This window comes from Mizuhopecten yessoensis, unplaced genomic scaffold (genome assembly GCF_002113885.1).
Source record: "Mizuhopecten yessoensis strain PY_sf001 unplaced genomic scaffold, ASM211388v2 scaffold8057, whole genome shotgun sequence".
Lineage (NCBI taxonomy): Eukaryota > Metazoa > Mollusca > Bivalvia > Pectinida > Pectinidae > Mizuhopecten > Mizuhopecten yessoensis.
The window spans coordinates 357,910-378,133 of record NW_018407357.1 but is presented as its reverse complement, the minus strand read 5'-3'; the positions used below and the strand labels follow the sequence as shown (position 1 = coordinate 378,133).

Sequence of the window (20,224 nt, the reverse complement as noted above, 5' to 3'; positions counted from 1 at the left end):
CACTCGGAAGTGACCAATAAAACAGGCACAAACCCACCATTCGAGTGTCTGAGAAGAATGTCTCAAATTACCGGACCTGCAGTAACTTTACCATCACGTTAGCCTGGACACAACACCATCTTGATTACCTATCTCAATGCCTACTCCAAGATACGGCACCTAAAACCGAACTACAGTCTATTCCACTTGCACCGGACAGAAATGACCACTATTATACACACACCGATTGAGAACCTGCAACTTGAACGAACTACATAAGATTCCTCCACCGAGACATCTACCAACCAGCACATATAGGACGTTGGACGTTGGACTCCTCCGCCTCTTCGTGTGTTATTTTTCCACAAAATGTATTCAAATAAGTTTCTCCAATCTCTATTATGGGAATTGATTTTGAGTAAGTAATATCTTTATCAGAATGGAAAATTGAGAATGTTTCTTATAATTTGGAACCACAAACACTTCACATTGAAACAAACAATTACAATAAAAACACTTATTATTTAAGGGCATCATAGGGAAACTTTATCATTGTTGGGTCAAAATCAGTCTGGTTGAACTTAAAATAGAATTCGTAGATATAGTCTAAGCCAATCTTGAATTTTAAGTCAACCCAAAAGGAACAACATTTGTAATGTTCAGGACTGTCAGTGGATTATATACATATTGTATACCAAGTTAATGTAAAATGACAAGGTAGAATTTCGAATAAATCGGATGAAAAAGTGTCCGTAAATCAGAGGTCAGAGTGGTCATTTTTGATTTTGAAATGCCCATGGCCATAAGTAATACAAAAACTCTGCCAGACTATGTCAGGACTATTTGCACCACACCAAGTTTGGTTAAACTTGACACAGAGCCTTAGAGAAGAAGTGCCTTTTTGGCCTCAATCTCAGTCCTCATAGGCCAAACGATTCATTCATATACATTTGACTTCCCAGGGCCCAGGGGTTCTTCATACTAAATTAGGTTAAAATCCCTTCAACTGTACTTGAGGAGTAGTCTTATAAATATTTATCCCCATTTATCCTGTTGGACCGACAACTTGCACTCTGCCGCCAGAGGGGTTACTTGTCAAAAACTGTAGTCCCAGACAGGTGAATACATTGGATACATATACACATGAAAGGAACATGACAGAAAACCAAAACAAAATTGAAGTTATTTTATAATTCCTTAACTTCATACTAAAATTGGGTTATTGTGACCACTGTTTTCACATTCAGTCTGGAAAATATTTTACTTTAGGTTGTGCACTTATTTGACCTCTGACTTGGGAGGAAACATCAAGGTGGCTATAATACTGTGCACAGCAAACATTTTGTTGGTGATACTTCCTAATTTATATTTTCTGTGTATCTTTCTGTGGGTGATACTTCCTTTTTTACATTTCCTTTGTATCTAGAAGTTAAGTCAAATTCACCATAAATAAACAGATGACAGTCAGACAGGTTTTTTATAATTACCTTCCAGTGACTTTTTTTGAACCATGCATATGCATTCTCTATGGCAAGGGCTTTGTTCCTAAGTTTTCTATCTTCCTGACAACACCTTCTTCTTTCCATACATGTGAACAGCTTCTCTTTAAAGCAATGGCGAGAGTTGCCTGTTACATATATAGAAATAAAGTGAAATTATACTAAAATTAACATGATAATGAATCAACTGTGTTAGATTATCCTCACACATCCACAGCGCAAGAAATCATTATTAGGAACTTTTCTTGTAAATGTACATCGCAATTCAACTTGTTTCCAAGACAACAGCGGCCTTTTATTGAGTGACCACCTTTTGTATAAACGGTGGGTGTTGCCCTTCTCGGGCAGAGGAGCGTGGCCCTTTACATATTTTAGAGATAAACATGTTTGAAATATTCCTCTCTGAATGAAACAACAAATATAGGCAGCAGGTTACAAAAATTTACAATTTATAAAAATTCAATACATTTTTTTTGTAGCAGGAATAAATCATAATACAGAGAAGGACTTGATTGATAAAATAAATCATGATTTGCTCTCTTTGGTATCTTTGTTATGTGACTTACCATGGTCATATTTAAGTGACTCACACTAGTAAAAATGTTATTCTCTGTTTTGCGCAATACTGGAAATGATCAAGTAGAGAGATTTGTCATGTGTTTCTCCTTGCTAACTTGAAAGATAATTATTGTTGACATTAATCAACTTGTTAGGTGTAAACAAAGATCAGTTGTATTTAACCTCCCGGAACGACTGGTCTTCTTGTATTTTTTCAATGATCTTCCTGTAAATCTTTCCTTAGTTTACGTTTTGCCTTATATGTTATAGTTATTTTCGAGTTATGGTTTTGTTGACAGTTCAGTGTTGGCCTTAGTTTACATAAGATGTCCAGTAATTTGATTTCGGGATTGTTTAACACAATCGTGTGGTTTGTTATCATATGTTACCCATGACACGTGTTTCTATATGGTACGTATCTTAAATGGACGGTAAAACACACTATAATGGACTGGTTTATTGGTGTAAATGGTAATACTCACTAAATAAATTGTAAGTATACTTATATATTTCTTCTGCGTCGTATAACTTAACGAATTTTAACGGTGTCATGCATACGCAAATTACATCAAAAATCTAATTGAAATATAAATATTTCACGAAAGTATACATATATATCCCTATATAACTAGTTGAGATCTGTCACAGTGCTGGTGTGCCTAACCTCAACCTCCCGGAAAAACAGTTTCCTCTAGTAGTAGGGTTTACATACAACACACTCGCCTTCCTATCTTACAAAACTTGTATTTCTTTTGTTCTCCTCCTTCCTTCGCTTACTACACTCATTCAAACTCATCGCTATCAACTGTCCATTATAGCATTAGATGGGCTAGATTCAGTGAAAAAGATAAAATTAAAAAAACACAACTTATATATCATTGTTATACAAAATAATTAATGAATTTTGACTACTAAAGTACTTGTATCTATCAAAAGTTTTCACATCAATATATTTTTCTATTCACCAGGTCCATTCATTCATTCATTTGTTTGTGTTTTTAGTATGAATTTACATAGTATTGCTATATGATTTTTTGGCTCACGAAAATGGCACCAGCTAGTGAACACGCATTCTGAAACTTACTGAATAGCCAACGAGCGTTTCCATAGGACACAGTTAGCAGAATGACGGTGAGCCATGTTTGTTTACTGTTGAGTTGCCAATCCTGTGCTTTGCCCTCATATTATTACTGAAACGATGGTGTGTTAACCATTTTTATAAGCCACAATCATTACCAGGAGTCTAGCCAACTGTTTACTGAGTTCGTTTTCATGTCACAGGTTCTATCCGACGAGTGAAACAACTATTAATTTACACATGATAATATAATGAATAGATTTTCAATGGATTTAACATTCATACTAACCTCTCTGTTGAAACAAATGACAACAATACGTCGAATCATATAAATGATCGACACAATAGACTTTTATACAAATCTTTATTTATTGTCAACCTTACGAATAAAGAGACATTAACTTTAAAAGTCGTTACCGTATCAAAGATTAGATCAGGGTGATGTAGCTTGTAGGTTACATTTGAATGTTACCTGCTTGTAATATACATGAAGTGTCATTCCAGTGAAAATTGTTGGTGATTTAGTGACACCTCTATGTAACTTGCTCGCTATATACATGTATATGCTGTAAACGTAATTATTTCAGCATACTCCAATGTTGGCGTATTATCGAGGTTTTAAAGATAATCGCATTGATGGATTGGAGCATCCCAAAATTGTAACAGAGAACAAAGCTTCAAAGTCTGCCATCATAATGTAGCGCAATATTTAAAGCGATCGCTAGAGTGAGACTACCGCTAAAACATGAACGTCTACATTATATAGCGTCATGCCAACATACCTTTCTGTTTATTGAGTGTTATTCATATGGCTATGCTTTGCCACTTAATCGTTGATAATGCTCAATCTTGTACTTTTACCACTTTTATTACCAAGCATTCTGATAACGTTATTATAGATCTTGTACAGACAATGATAAAACCCAATCGAACTGAGGTGATGTGGACAGCACGAACTATTTCACAAAAGACAATTAAACGTCAACTTTAAAACGAAAAAGAAAGTTAATGTTGACTGTTTATAGACCGAAACCGAAAGCAAGTGTTAACTGAGACCGAGACCGAACTGTTTCTAAAAATCGAAACCGAAAGTACTACAGTACTGCAAGTATGTGTATTGTACTGTCAATTCAGAACTTGAGATGAGAAGTATTACCCAGAATTGATCCGTAACTGGATGTGATGCCCAAATGTAAGTAGATATTTCTTGATATGTCGATTTACGTACTTATAGTTTTTAAAGTTTATGCTCGGAGCTATTTGCCTTACATACATACCGGTTCATGTGAACATTAAAATTATATAGGTCAATATTATGATAGGTCACTGGAACATTTTAAATGATGTTTTTTCCATATGTTGAAAACAAATGGACGATAATTATGGCATTATGATATCATATATATAGAATTTTAATAATAATGATGTCTGATTGCATAAATGTGTTTAAAGTGGCTGTATATGCGAAGGAGTGTTAGAGTAGTAAATAATGGATATTTCTCCTTGATATATGTGTGTAGTGTTAGATACTATTGTTAATATTTAATTGACATGTACTTGGTACATGATAGTGTATATATACAAACTCCACAATTCATAGAATATATTTCTTGTTTCTGACTGTTTACAGTATTTGACTTAAGATTTTTCAGTAATATGTGACAACCGAAAATAGACATTTCTGATTCCTGAAAATTCATTTCAGGATTTTCAAAAATCACCCTGTTTAAGTTTCGTTATGAAAGGTTTCGGTTCTGAAATATACGTATTAATACACACAGTAATGGATTGATTGGTGACTGGTATAAATAGAATCACTTCCAAAACGGAAATAGACACGAGAGTGGTAAAAAGGCTATACACATAATATGATTTAAACAAAGACGTGACATCATCCTTTGTATAGATATGTGCATGCAGCTGTTCATTCTTCAGCATTTAACAGCACATACTTGTGTTTAATAAAGAAAAGCTGCTGGCCTTTTTAATAGACAATCATGGGTAACAAATATATTATAAGCACAAGTTCATTTAAGAAGAAAAACCACAATTCACTAATAGTTTACCAGGTACATTTACAGGTAGATTAGATAGACACGAACAACTACAAGTTAGATTTTTCTCACTACATTTACAAGTATTAAGCTCATCTGGTCCGCAGGACGTACCATGGTGAGCTTATGCCGTACCGCAACGTCCGTCGTCCCTCCGTCCGTCCGTCCGTCCATCGTCCCTCCGTCCGTCCCTCCGTCCATCGTCCGTCCGTCAACTTTTTCTTTAAAACGCTACTAGTCCTGAACGGCCCAGTAGATTTTGACTTAATTTGGTCAGGAGCATCCTTAGGCTAAGGGCACTGAATTTTGTATAAACGGTAAATGTGGCCCCCTGTGGGCAGGTGTGAGGTCGAATAGAGGTAAACATTTAAAATCTTTCTTTTACCGTAGGGATTAAGGGATTTTCTCCCAATTTGGTCTGGAACATCCTTTGGTCAAGAAGTCTCAATTTTTTATAGACGGTGGGTTTGGACCGCCCGGGGGCAGAGACCCAACAGGGGAAATAGAGGTAAAATCTTTAACATTCCTTTTCTACCATAGGGATGAAGAGATTTTATTCATATTTAGTCTGCGGCATCCTTGGGCCAAGGGGACTACATTTTGTATAAACAATGGGTATTGCCTCCCTGGGGTCAGAGAGGTGGGTCACAATAGGGGAAATAGAGGTAAAAACTGTTAATATCCGTCTTCTACCGTAGGATTAAAGGGATTTATCCTAATTTAGTCTGCAGCATCCTTTGGCCAAGGGGACTGAATTTTGTATAAACGGTGGGTATGGCCTCACTTAGGACAGAGAGGCCGTACCCAATGGAGGAAATAGAGGTTAAACCTTTAAAATCCTTATTCTATCGTAGGAACAAGGGATTTTATCCCAATTTAGTATGGACTTCTGCACTAAATTTGATATAAATGGTGGTTGTGCCTCCCCCCTCTCCTTATTGGAGGAGCGGTGCCCAATAGGGTTTGTGGTTTAAACTTTTAAAATCCTTCTTCTTCTTTACCATTGGAGGGATTTTATCCAAATTTGGCATGCAGAATCATTGGGCAAAAGAAATTAAAGTTTATATACATGGAGGGTTTGGCCCTCTAAAATCATTCTCCTTCTGTATCATTGTAGGGATTTTATCCAAATTTGGCGTGGATCGTCCTTGGGCAAAGAGAATTAAAGTTTGTAGAAATGGAGGGTGTGGCCCTCTGGGTGCAGAAGGGGGGGGGGGGGGGGGGGGAAATAGGGGAATTGAGGTTTCCATCTTTAAAATCCTTGTCCTTCTGTAACATTAGAGGGATTTTATACAAATTTGGCCTGGAGCATCCTTGGGCAAAGGGGACTAAATTTTGTATAAAGGGTGGATGTTACCCCTTTTAGTGCAGAAGGGCGGGCTCAAAAGTAGAATATGAGGTTTTAATCTTATAAATCCTTCTTCTTCTGTACTATTGGAGGGATTGTATCAAAATTTGGCATGGAGTATCTTTTGCCAAAGGGGACTATTTTTTGTATAAACATAGGGTGTAGTCAATCTGGGTACAGAGTTGAGGGCCAAATAGGGGAATTTGATGTTTAAATCTTTAAAAATCCTTCTTCTTCTGTCCCATTTGAGGTATTTTATCCTAATTTGGCCAGGAGCATTCTTGGACAAAGATGATAAGATTTAGTATTAATGAAGTGTTTTGCCCCTCTTGATGCAGAGGGGCGGGGCCCAATGGAGGAACTTGAGGTATAAATATTTTAAATTTTTCTCTTTCTGTACTATTTGAGGGATTTATTTTCCAAATTTGGCCTAGATTATTCTTGGGCAAAAGGGACTAAATTGTGCATAAACGGAGGGTGTGGCTCCTCTGGGTGCAGAGTTGCTGGGCCAAATAGGGAAATTTGAGGTTTAAATCTTTAAAATCCTTCTTCTTTATTACCATTGGAGGGATTTTATGTAATAAGAATAATTTCCTATGATTGCTTTATTATCCAGGCGAGCGATACAGGTCATCTGGGCCTCTTGTTTGTATTAGTTCACTTGACCTCACGTATTGAAGATGAACTTTTTACAATAATTAACCTTCGGTTAGAAGCTGACCGAGGGGATATGCAATTACGATAGCAAATTTTATATAAGTAACTACTGTTTTATTTTGTGTATGTATTTTTATAGTAATATTGTTTCATCGTGACTTTTTATCTCTGTTTTATATTGTTATATTTAAATTTTCATTTTCCTGTCTTGATATTAAAAGAGGCAGATCGCCCTGAATTTGACAAATTTCTTTGTCTGCACTATCGTTATTACTTCTTTGCCCATGTACATTAAATATAAAATATTCAGAAATTTATAATCCATTTGAACACCACAAATAGTTAAAGTTCATCTAGAAATAATCCAACTGGCCGTCATTGTTTGGATTTTATAAAGGAAAAATAAGTATTTCAGAACAAATTACTCCGAAAGACTGTTGTAAAAAATGATGCTGGATAATTCGAGTAGCACTAAGAAATACGATTTATTGAATAGAACAATTTAGAAGCATGAGTACTACGATAGCTCTATAAACACAATGGTCTATGTTTCGAGGTGGAAGTAATCCAAAAGACACTTCCTGCTTGTGTTTTTCTCTGGAAGCTAGATAATTTAACTATCAACAGTGTTGGCTTATGTTGTTATGGAGATTTTGATTGCTTTGCCTCTATTTTGATATGTTTTTTTTTTATAATGTATGCAATATAAATACAATTTAATAAAATTTCACATATGCTCTGTGTTTGAAATGTGGCATAATGAACTTGCTCTTACTTATAAAATTGCTCAAAATTCTGGTGAATCGTGTCGTTTTTAACATTCAATACCGTGACATTATTCAATGATATCCATTCATAGCACAAAAAACATATTCATTATTAATACAATGGGTATTGTTTCGTTTCTTAGCATAAGATAAAACTCATCCTGTCGGTTCTGTGTGTGAGTGGCAATATTGGCCCTGATTTCTCCATCACTTCAAATGGGATAAATGATCATACACAACATACATTACTGCTGCTTGTTGCTGCTTCAATTTTTGCTGAACCTCTTTTGAATTCTATAAACTGGAACTGCGATATGATCCCCACTTCCCACTTTTTCTCTACTACTACGGGGGGCACATGATATTTTCTGAGCGAAGTAAGTTTACTTTCTTATCTGGAATAGATTTTCAATAAAGATGTTGGTGTTTTAAGCCCGAGAAATGGTTATTTCTACAATTTGAGGAGTGGGTTGCTTGAACAAAAAATAGTAAACTAAAAAAACAATGTATGCCACATGTTGTACAACAAATTCACTGATTTCTATTTGTTAAGATAAACGTCAGCTGCATTTATTTCAGTAGAAAAAACAACCTTTCTAATTGTTTAGCCTTAACTCAGGAGCTTAGTAAACATTATAATGAACAATGGTCACTGTATTTAACAAACCTTAAAAGGCGTTATGCGTAGAACCAATGCTTTGTTAATTTAAGATATCCAATTTCACATATATTCTCTGTTTGAAATGTGGCATAATGAACATGCTCTAACTTATAAAAATTGCTCAAAATTCTGATGAATCGTGTTGTTTTTAACATTCAATACCGTGACATTATTCAATGACACCAATTCTTAGCACAAAAAAAAACCATATTCATTATTAATACAATGTGTATTGTTTCGTTTCTTAGCATAAGATAAAACTCATCCTGTCGATTTTGTGTGTGAGTGGCAATATTGGCCCTGATTTCTCCATCACTTCAAATGGGATAAATGATCATACACAACATAAATTACTGCTGCTTGTAGCTGCTACAATTTTTGTTGAACCTCTTTTGAAATTGAGAGTTCTATAAACTGGAACTGCGATATGATCCCCACTTCCCACTTTTTCTCTACGTCTATGGGGGCACATGATATTTTCTGAGCGAAGTAAGTTTACTTTCTTATCTGGAATAGATTTTCAATAAAGATGTTGGTGTTTTAAGCCCGAGAAATTGTTATTTCTACAATTTTGGTGGAACAAAAAATAGTAAGCGAAAAGAACAATGTATGCCACATGTTGTACAACAAATTCACTGATTTCTATTTGTTAAAATAAACGTCAGCTGCATTTATTTCTGTAGAAAAAACCCCGTTCTAATTGTTTAGCCTAAATTCAGGAGCTTAGTAAACATTATAATGCACATTGCTCACTGTATTTAACAAACCTTAAAGGCGTTATGCGAATAATCAATGCTTTGTTAATTTAAGATATACAATATATACATATATAAAGTTTGTTATTTCTAAACTTTGGAGAGGTGTACGAAGTGATTAGTTGTAATGGAAAACGTTAATAACTTCTCTTACCTAAGTGATACACAGAAAACATAAACCATTGACTAAATATTTAAAGTGCGTGTTGATTTATGACAGAGTTCATGATGGTCTCGGCAGAGAAGTTTCGGATGTAATCAGGCGTCATTTCAATGAATTTATATCATGTTTATGATTCTTCAAGATGGCCTCAGCTCAGAAATTACTGGTGGTAGCTATCGACTTTGGGACGACGTACTCGGGTTACGCCTTTTCCTTCTACCACGAGTATAAGTCTAACAAGAAAAAAGTGAGAACTTACCTTTGGCCGACTGGAATAGGCTTGGAACAGTCCACTAAGGCACCTACCTCCATACTATTTGACTCCAGACAAAAGTTCCACTCATTCGGGTACCAGGCAGAGGATACTTACACCAGGTTGCCGGATGACCATCAAAAGCAATGGTATTACTTCAAAAGATTCAAAATGACGCTTTTCAAAAACGAGGTGAGAATTTCATCAACCAGTTTGTATAATACTATTAACCTTCAGATCTTCTTTAGAAAAACATGTTTCTTATAGAGGTTGGCTATCATTCTAAAGTAGTTAACAAATAATTCTACAACAGTAGAAACACGTTAGATTAAAGGGTTCCACTACCTCAGTTATAATCGCAAAGAACATTTCCAGTCAGAGCTGTAACTTGAAGTATTTTCTTCTACATGTAGAAGATGAAGCAGCCGAAAAGTTTTTTTCTGACCTAAAATGACTGTTCTTGCGGCCCAAAACTTTGGCTCTAATTTTCATTCACGATTAACAATATTAATTAACAGTATTTAAGTCTTACGTTTCCTTGTATTGCAGTATTTTATTATATGAACAATGGTAATATCATAATGTTCATTTGATGGTACCATTTCCAGAATTTAAATGAGATGACCAGGATAAAAGATGTGACAGGAAGGGAGATGCGCGCAATGAACGTGTTTTCAGCAGGGATCAAGTATCTTCGGGATCATTTCCACGAAATGTTGCAGGAAAGAAGCATCTTTGAGGAAGAGGACATCCAGTGGGTTTTAACTGTACCTGCAATCTGGAACGATGCTGCCAAACAGTTCATGAGGAAGGCTGCAGTGAAGGTAAATCTACCGGATAAAATGTTACAATGTAGTTACAGGTAACTCAAATGCCTAAAGCGCCCGTCTTTTCCAATTTGATCAGTCAATAGTCATAGTAGAATTTAGTTGTTTTGTTGGGTCATTCCTTATACAGTTTTTATATGTTCACTTCTATTTTTCAAGACATCTTTGATAGATTTCCTTACAATGGTCACTCCCAAATGTCAAAATGCCGGGTATAATAAACGCTGTTTGGGTTTTATTTCTGTACTTTTGCGACAAGAAATCTTATAGACATCATTTTTCAGTAAAAGCTGTCTTTAAAATGCGTAAAGAAATAATTGCACTCTGATGGCACAATCCGCAAATACATTCCAGACGTGGCAAATGACAGATCTTTACACCATTAAAACACTGAATCTTCCGCTATGATTTCGTGTACTTCTAATTTTGAAACATTGTGAAGGAAAGGAGGGATGGCATATTTGGCTATTTAATGGTCCCCTCACCGATTATCGTTTATTTTTGCATTACCATACCTTTAGGTCAGACCTACACAAACTAATTTACATGTATGTAAATAAAATTCGTGTAACCCCTTCCGACATATTAGGGGTCAAATGAGGGGCAGTAAAATGACATATATTTTGTTTTTCTGTTCCAAAAATATCCATTAATTAAGTCTAAATCAATTATTCAGATATGTGTTCCCAAAAAAATTCAATTAAATGTGATTAAACAAGAATAAGTTTCTTTTAATTCCATTAAATGTTACCCTTCATTCTAATCATAACATTTATTTGAAAGGTCAATGATAAGAGTATGATAAATGCACCTATGAAAAGGACCTTTAGTATTTTCTCATGAGCTTCACCAAGAAAACAAGTGCAAATAGTTGTCGAATAAATTAACTCACTGTGTGGTAAATGACGCAATCAAATCCGATGATTGCTCACAGTCTGACTAGCTGTGTCCTACTCAAGAGGATTGCATTGTAAATAAAAGGAATAATTATTATAAATCAGAAAATTTCATAAATATGAATAAACAAAAATAAAAAATAAAGTGCGCTGAAACGTCACCAAACAGAGAGTAATAATGAAGTGATTCGGTGCTGGTTGACATGACAATCTGACATATTGTCTCCTGTATGTATACATGCAATGGGCCCCTTGTCCCTATTAATTTTACTATTATACCTTTGATACATTCCATTAAACTACTAAGAATATTTTTCATTTAATATTCCTGGAGTATCAATTATGTTTCGGATCAGAATATAAGAAACACAAGAGTTATTGTAACGTGAATACAGCAGAAATCAACTTTATTTGAAATGAGTCACTGTGACTATTTGTTTTTATTATCGACCCACTATTTCATTGTGAATTCTTTAATATAGACCTCAACCTAATGGTTGTTCGTTAAAAACATTAACTAATAAAAGATCCATGTATGCCTTAAATCGGAAAATTGTCATTACCCCCAATATCTCCAAATAGGTAAAGCCGATTTTTTTTCTCACAAATTGGAATTTATATAGGTCTGACCCAAATGTATCATCATGCAAAGATAAATGCTTATCGGTGAGCGGCAGCCAAATATGGCTCCCATCTTTTTCTAAAAGATCAACAGTTTCACAACAGATCAATAATGGTGAATACCAAATCAAATTGGCCCACATTACACGTACATTATCTGCATTATTTGCCTTTTTTGTCCAACACAAATGTGACAAACTGGATATGGTAGTAATTAAGAAGACAGGGCTGTTAAAACTGTCATTTTTCTGATCTTTTCAAACGTTCAATTACTTGTATCTCTATTATATCTAATTCATTGCAAAACCGAACCAATATTTTGATGAGTTTTTGATTTTTAATAGAAAATTTGAAAATACACATGGTGTTTTTTTTCCTAAAAATATAGGAAAAATTGTCAATTATTAAAGAAACGACATTACGGCGTGATGCCGCAAAAAAACTCTCCCTACTTAAAATTCAATCTCCCTACTTTGTGCTCCAACGGCATCACATGTATGTGCTAGAGTATAATATATACAAGTCGGTATATGATGATACGTTACAAAATCTGTGTAGTAGGTAGAGTCCATGTCATATTACCTACACCACAAGTCCGGCATAGCTACAGAAAATGTAACAAGTACAAAAGTGTCCCAATCATTTCTCAGTTATTTTAAACATATTGCTTATACGTTTTTTAAGATGGCCTCAGAATAATCTCTCCTTCAGTATGTTCCTGTTCTACATTTCAATACAATCGAGTTCCAAAATATTGTCCCTAATGTAAAGCTACGAGGGCATTTCATGGAATGTCATTATCGAGACATCTTTACTGTCATATTAGAATGATACTTACTGAAAGAATGAGGCTTGCTTGATAACCAAGTAAATCTAATATATACGTTTTCCATTTTTTCCCAACAAATATGAAAACTTCAAAAGAATCAACCAGCTGTGCAAGTGTCTCAAGCAAGCAATTATCTAAACTTCTTTCTTCAGTTCCAAGTACCATTAAATCAGGACTACCCTTCTGAGCTAAAAATATTAAAAACTACATACTCTTCTACATCAGCCACGTTCCCTGATCTTTCACTATAATGCTGTACGATAAGCGTCGCGATATCGTTTTCGCGATGGCAACTTTCCTCTTCTTGATATCACCATCCCCGTTTCCCTAACGTAGTTGTTCAAGAGCTTGCTCAGGATATCATGGTTTCAGCGATAGTTTTTGACTGCTGAAGGACAAACTAACACGTTTGGTTTCGGGAGATGCAGGTTGATGTATACCACAGACAAGTTTTATGGTCGACATCATAATCCCATAGGGAAATAATTTATTTCCTTGTGTAATGTTTGTGATTATGTTAGTTACGCTTTTGTTGACAAATAGGTATTCTCCTCTTGTGCTTAGATAATTACTGGTTAACAAATGGTATCTGTATGATAATAGGTCATGAATATCCTATATTCCAATGCTCTTACAGGCCGGCATAAATGGTGATCGTCTCACACTGGCTCTTGAACCGGAAGCTGCTGCCTTGTATTGTAAATCCAACATTCGCCAGGGAATGTTCCCCATCGGCCATACGTTCATGATTGTGGATTCTGGAGGTATTTATCTCGACCTTGAGAATCGAACAAAAGTATCTGCTTCTTAATATCACACATATGCTAATTAGGTCAATTTTATTAGTCGCCGTATCTGCCTTATTGTGTTCAACTCCATTACATTATATGGTAACTTCTTTATATGTCATAAAATAGAGACTCTTGACATAACGTAAAATTATAATAAAGAACGAACCACATTACGAAAGTAACTACAAGACAGGAACAGCATTCCATACACTGTAATGACCCTTTCAAACATTATCGACTTCATTCTTAAGTTAATACGTAAGCTGTGTTTACCGTGTCTGTTTACTAAGAAAGTACATTTTTTGTATGTGCTATCAAGTCATTTTTATATCTACCATTATCATTTGCAGGCGGTACTGTGGATGTGACTGCGCACAAAGTTCACCTTTCAGATAAACTACAGGAAGTCCTTCCTCCATCAGGAGGACCATGGGGAGGGACAAAGGTAGACGACGCTTTCCAGACATTCCTTGTGAAAGTCTTTGGACTCGCCGCTATCAGGAAAATGTCAAAAGCTGAAAATTTGCAGATAGAGAGGGAATTCGAGATTGTCAAACGGTCTTTTAATCCGGAAGCCGCAATGGGTATGTCACCGGTCAATATCTGGATTCCTTACTGTCTTAGAGAAAGCCTGGGTAGAACAGCCGGAATACAACAGCCAATCAAGATAAGAGGTGACAAAATGAGCATTCCACACCAAACGTTTGCCAGCTTCTTTGATGTGCCAGTCCAAAAGATTGTAAACCACGTAAGGGAGCTGATAGCCAAACCAGAGGTGGCTTCTGCCGATGCTATCTATTTGGTAGGAGGATTATCAGACAGCAAACTTCTGCAGGCGGCTATGATAGAAGCATTCCCTCACATCCAGGTACATATACCGGTGGAGGCAACCTCGGCTGTCCTTAAAGGAGCAGTCATTTTCGGTCACGACTCCGACATCATCGGATGGAGAATGGCAACATCGACATATGGTACAAAAGGGGTTGTTGAATTTGATCATGGCAGGCATCCCATAAATCAACTGACACTAATCGAGGGAATAGAGTACTGCTCAGATGTATTCTCAAAATTTATAACAGTTGGTACGACAATGCGAAATGGCCAGGCAACGCCCTACAAATCTTTCAGTCCAGTTTGTAAAAATCAGGCAATAATGCCTATCAGAGTTATTGCATCTCCTTCTGAAAATCTAACTTACACCACAGATCCAGGGTGCCGTGCCCTTGGAACTATCAGTGTACGAATGCCTGACCTCACAGGGGGAACTAACAGAGCAGTCAAGGTCAGGATGATACTGGGAGGTACAGAGCTGAAGGTGGAGGCTGTGGATGAAAACACTGGTTTGACGTACGCGGCTTCATTTGATTGCTTCTAAAACAGGATATTAACACTGGATCTGAAAACATTTCTTGTTATTACTTTTACCGATAACTTATAATTAGTGTTATAATATTGTCTTGTTTTTGTGATTTTTGACTAATACAACAATTTATGTATTTTTTTAGTGTATGGACTATCTTTGAAAACAGGAGGACCACATTTGACCAAAGGCCTTGTTGTTAAACTGATACATGTTAAGCTTCAATCTGATTAAAATACAGCTCCTCATTATGCTATCGTTCTAGTATCGTACGATAGTAGAGGAGCTGTATTTTAATCAGATTGGTAAAGCTTGTTTATAATACGTCACATGTGGTGACAATATCATATAACTTATATACGTAAGGAAGTTAAACACAACGTGTCACACATAAATAACTTAAACGACAGTTCCATCCATGCAAGCACTTGTTTTATCTGAGAGGGATATTGCGGGTTTACAAGGTCGTCTCTATCATGTCATTAAAATGTAGGTTTCATTAGAACTATTGCCGATATTCCTACTTCAGAAACCATGTTAGACCTCATATTTCGCTGAAAAAAGTATGTTAGAACCATGAAAACATATATATGTATTATTGTTCAAAATTTTACTATGTGGAAGTGGGGGAGGCCCAAGCTATTCAGGCATATGTTGGCCGAACAAGGTCTGCAGAAACAATTAAAGATTGTTTTCTGAACATTAGCTACCAGAGACATTAACTAGATTACTGACATGACAGGAACGGACCCGCTATGTATCCGACTCTAATAGTGAGATTTTTGTATTGTTCAGTCCCTTAAGCTGTTTTTATTCTTTATTCAACATGCACGCTGTGATATTTTGTTTTGTTTGTAATTTTCTATGAATTTTATTCATGTTTTGTCGTAGCTCTACAGAGCTAATGTTCACTGTTTAACATGTACGACTCTAAATAAATCTTCTTGCATCTTGTACTGAAGTGAGTGTTACATTGACATTTAATTGTTACTTATATACTCCTTTTGTCGACATTTGTTTCTGACCAACTTTGCTTCATAATGTCATAACAAAAAGGTTTGGTCAGTTGACATCTTGTTTGAATATGACCAGCTCTGTTTCATTATGTCATAACAAGATGCTTAGCGGCTAAGAGATGTAAAATTTACCAATAATAAACTGTAATGTCAAAATCCAAGATGGCTGATTAGCAGCCATTTTGAATCCAATTGGCCTAAAAATTGAGGAAGTAGATTTTGGGTAGCAGGGAAATCACCATGTTTAAGTTTTAAAAAGATACCCCAATTACTTCCATCAACAATGTACAAAAGCAAAACAAACTGAACAGACAGACAACCTGAATACTTTAACTTTCCTGTTTTTACTTTCCTGTTTTTTTAAGAACACATGCTTCACTCTCTGAAAAAACACAAAGAATAAATAGAATAAACATTGTGCTCTTTAACATGAGTACTTTAGATATGCAATCTTCTACAAAAACTGTCAAAAGCGCAGAAACAAGCTGCAAGATTACTGTTGGATGCTCCATTTGATACACCATCAGTAGAAATGTTTTCTTCATTAGGGTGGTTACCAATTGGCGAATATTTGAAATTCAAAAGAGGTGTTATGGTGTACAAATGTATAAATAATCTAGTTCCAGGATATCTTTCTAATCAATTTAATTTGTCTAACAACAGATATACTAGATCAGCATCCCAAAACTCTGTCAAGGTACCCAAACACCGTACCACATTTTATTCCAAACACTTTTTGGTACAAGGGAGCCAGATTTGGAATAATTTACCGGTTGAAGTAAGACTCTCTTCCTCCTTGACAAAATTCAAACAAAATATGATTGGTAACATTAAGAATGCGGTTTAATTGTCTTTTATTTTTACTATTATACTTTTTAGATACAGCTTTGATTTGTTTTATTTTCGCTATATTAGCGTGTATTCTGTCAATTTTTAGCTTTTGCTACATTAGCATATATGTAAATTAGACAATTTGTCTTTTAATGAAAACCATAATGGGTTAAGCACAGAATATATTTCGTGCTTCTGTGATAATTTTATTGTAATTGTAATGAACAACCGTTTAAATTATGAAATAACTGTGATATGAATTGATGTTTTAGTAGACCAACAATTATTTTATGTACATTTATTTGCTGTGATACTACTTTGTCTTTTAACTAACCAATTTTACTAACAGAGGACCCTGTGGAAGATTAGCTTTGCTAAACAGGTTTTGTATCCTCAATAAATAAAGTTTATTATTATTATTATTAGATACAAACACCACTTTCAGTTGATCCTTTGATATTATCCAAACATTGGGTTTTACAACTTAACCAACATTACTTGGCAGTGAAGCCTAAATCTGACAGTGCAAGTTAGGTTTTCAGATCTTCCCCAGTGACAATCTCAAGTGGCTGTCGTATCTAAGAAAGCACCATTTTTCATGAATTCTGAATTTTTGTTTTTCCTGTTCTTAAGCATCCAATTGTTTTCTTTTATTATCCTGTCTAGAATAACAAGAGTCAATAATCTAACCAACTCAACATGCAAGTACTAAATCTATTAAATCAAACATTTTCATACAATTATATGTATTGTCTTTATTTCTCCGAACACAGGATTTGTATGACAACTACTTTCCTCAAACTCATCTCATTTTAAAAGTGGATTTCAGAAATAATACCACTATTACTTTCAAAAATGTACGTGAAAGACACCCTTTCAGGAAAAGGTGCTTTAAATCAATGCTAGGTCATGAAATTGATTGTATTTTAGCCAAATTAGAATATCTAATACACAATGCATGATTACTGAAAAAAAAAGCATACCAATAAAATGATAGCATAATACAGGGTAATTGGCAAGCAGTACCGACAATTTTGAAATCTTGAAAACATGGTGGGAACATGCCTTCTGTAAGGAAAATGAATTCACAGCCAAGTTGTCGTTTAGCTGTTTCATCAATGAAATAGATCTGACTCGGTGATCGTATTTTCTGTAGATATAGAACACTGTTCACAAAATCACCCCAATCAAAGCCATACTTGAAGATAATATTAATTGTGTTGTCGAGTCATGAACTGAGCTAACATAGTATCAGCTTGTTCTGTCACAAGGTAATATTAAAATAAAGTATATTGAAATGGTGCAAAATTTTCAGAAGATTTGTGAGTTTTTGAAATCTTCATAAGAACACATCAATATTTACACACATACTTTAAGTGACATTCGCTTCTTAACACAAATTCTTGAATAGCACTTCTGTCGATGTTTGACATGTACTTTGATACAGTTCCTCAATTCTTTTTATTCTTCTTCAATCCTGCATACAGATTTGTCTTTTTAAGAGCTTTAGTTCTCCATGACAAACGTTCACCAATCAGAGAGACATTTTCACCAAACTGGCACTCAAGTCCCCTCATACATGGTCGCTCGTCATCTTCTACTACTGAGAAAATGGTGGGTCGAACTATTTCGGCATCCCTGCGTAATCTCTTTTCTATTTCTTCCTTGGCATTTGTACTGGAATCAAAGTTCATCACAAAGTAGCTGAAATGACAAAACAACAGATTTTTTTCAGCAGGGAAAACACTTATTCAAGTTTTAATAGTTCATAATATCCTAACATTATGGAGCATCAACACCAGGGATTCCATGAATTAGGAGATTTTATTTGTTGACATGTTTTGGTATCAGCGCCACCAATTTGCAGTCACTATTTCCCGCCAAAACTTGTTGATATCACGTGATCTAAATAATAATATCATGATGTCGTTTTATTGTTAACTGTTATTTGCACCTTAGCTCTACAATGCCACTGTAAAATTGTTCTGATGACGGTAGGCCTAGCCTACTGAAACATGTCAACAAATAAAATCTCCTAATTCACGGAATCCCTGGTGTTGATACTCCGTCTCTTACCTACTTGTTATTACCTATCGTCTATGGATCTCTATTAGAATACTCCGGTATCCACCTAAGATTCCTCCACCGAGACATCTACTGTACCAACCAGCACCTATAGGACGTTGGACTCCTCTGCCTCTTCGTGTGTTATTTTTCCACTTTGTGATCCCTTGCATCCTTATTGGATCTGTCCGATTCAACAACCTGCACCATACTATATGGTCACCCCTAGGCCTATGACAACCCCTACGACAACGAAAACAGCGAGCTATTACAAGGTACATTTTACCTTGCCAGATTCAAACCTTAAGAAAAGAACCAGAATGAACCAGAATGAACTCTCGGGCCCACTCGGAAGAGATCAACATAATAGGCACAACGGATACCAATCCCGCCATTCTAGTGTCCGAGAAAAATGTCACACATTACCAGGCCTGCAGGAAACTTACCATCAAGTTAGCCAGGACACAACACCATCTTGTTACCTATCACAATGCCTACTCGAAGATACGGCACCTAAAACCGGACTAAAGTCTATTCCACTTGTACCGGACAGAAATGACCACTATGTACACACCGATTGAGAACCTGCAGCTTGAACGATCTGCAATGGCACTACCAAATATTCCTGTCCAAGTATATATATTTTACCATCCCAAGCCAAACGGCCTGCGCTATACTGTGTGTATGGCCATCCCCACATAAAACTTAAAGAACACTGGCTGAACATGTCTACGAGGAAGTAAAAGTATGAGAACACTTTAATTCACTTTATTGATACATGGTTCATGTGTAATTTAAGTAGAAATATCTATTGTCCTTTGGGTATACATTGTATTTCATTGTCATTGAGGAACAAACCAAGCCAGTCTTGCTTTTTACCACTGTTTATATTGTAGCCGATAATTGTTATTACCTATCGTCTAGGGAGCTCTATTAGAATACTCCGGTATCCACCTAAGATTCCTCCACCGAGACATCTACTGTACCAACCAGCACCTATAGGACGTTAGACTACTCCACCGAGACATCTACTGTACCAACCAGCACCTATAGGACGTTAGACTACTCCACCGAGACATCTACTGTACCAACCAGCACCTATAGGACGTTAGACTACTCCACCGAGACATCTACTGTACCAACCAGCACCTATAGGACGTTAGACTACTCCACCGAGACATCTACTGTACCAACCAGCACCTATAGGACGTTAGACT

At 35.8% G+C, this 20,224-nt stretch overlaps 2 protein-coding genes across 3 annotated transcripts in view; one reads left to right on the top strand and one right to left on the bottom strand.

Moving 5' to 3' along the window:
• Positions 1-4,258: 4,258 nt before the first annotated feature.
• LOC110454758 (heat shock 70 kDa protein 12A-like) lies at positions 4,259-16,961 on the top strand. 2 transcript variants are annotated; one of them, XM_021504441.1, is made up of 5 exons: positions 4,259-4,306; positions 9,662-9,964; positions 10,381-10,596; positions 13,583-13,709; positions 14,087-16,961. In XM_021504441.1, exons 2-5 carry the CDS (start codon positions 9,662-9,664, stop codon positions 15,109-15,111), a joined length of 1,671 nt encoding a protein of 556 aa, XP_021360116.1. In that variant the 5' UTR covers positions 4,259-4,306; the 3' UTR covers positions 15,112-16,961. The 2 variants fall into 2 exon arrangements, with proteins under 2 accessions (XP_021360116.1, XP_021360117.1); XM_021504442.1 differs by having other exon boundaries at positions 4,264-4,306; positions 9,652-9,964.
• Positions 16,962-17,572: 611 nt separating this feature from the next.
• Positions 17,573-20,224, bottom strand: part of LOC110454774 (28S ribosomal protein S6, mitochondrial-like) — a 9,762-nt gene continuing 7,110 nt past the window's right edge. The window contains exon 3 of the mRNA XM_021504468.1: positions 17,573-18,647. Within this exon, the coding sequence (XP_021360143.1) occupies positions 18,395-18,647 (253 nt within the window). The 3' untranslated portion in view covers positions 17,573-18,394. The remainder of the gene's footprint in view (positions 18,648-20,224) is intronic.

Coding starts and splice junctions, on each gene's coding strand:
- LOC110454758 (XM_021504441.1), top strand. CDS start 9,662: ATGGCCTCAGCTCAGAAATTACTGGTGGTAGCTATCGACTTTGGGACG. Junction 10,597..13,582: donor TGAGGAAGGCTGCAGTGAAG/GTAAATCTACCG, acceptor ATGCTCTTACAG/GCCGGCATAAATGGTGATCG. Junction 13,710..14,086: donor CATGATTGTGGATTCTGGAG/GTATTTATCTCG, acceptor TATCATTTGCAG/GCGGTACTGTGGATGTGACT.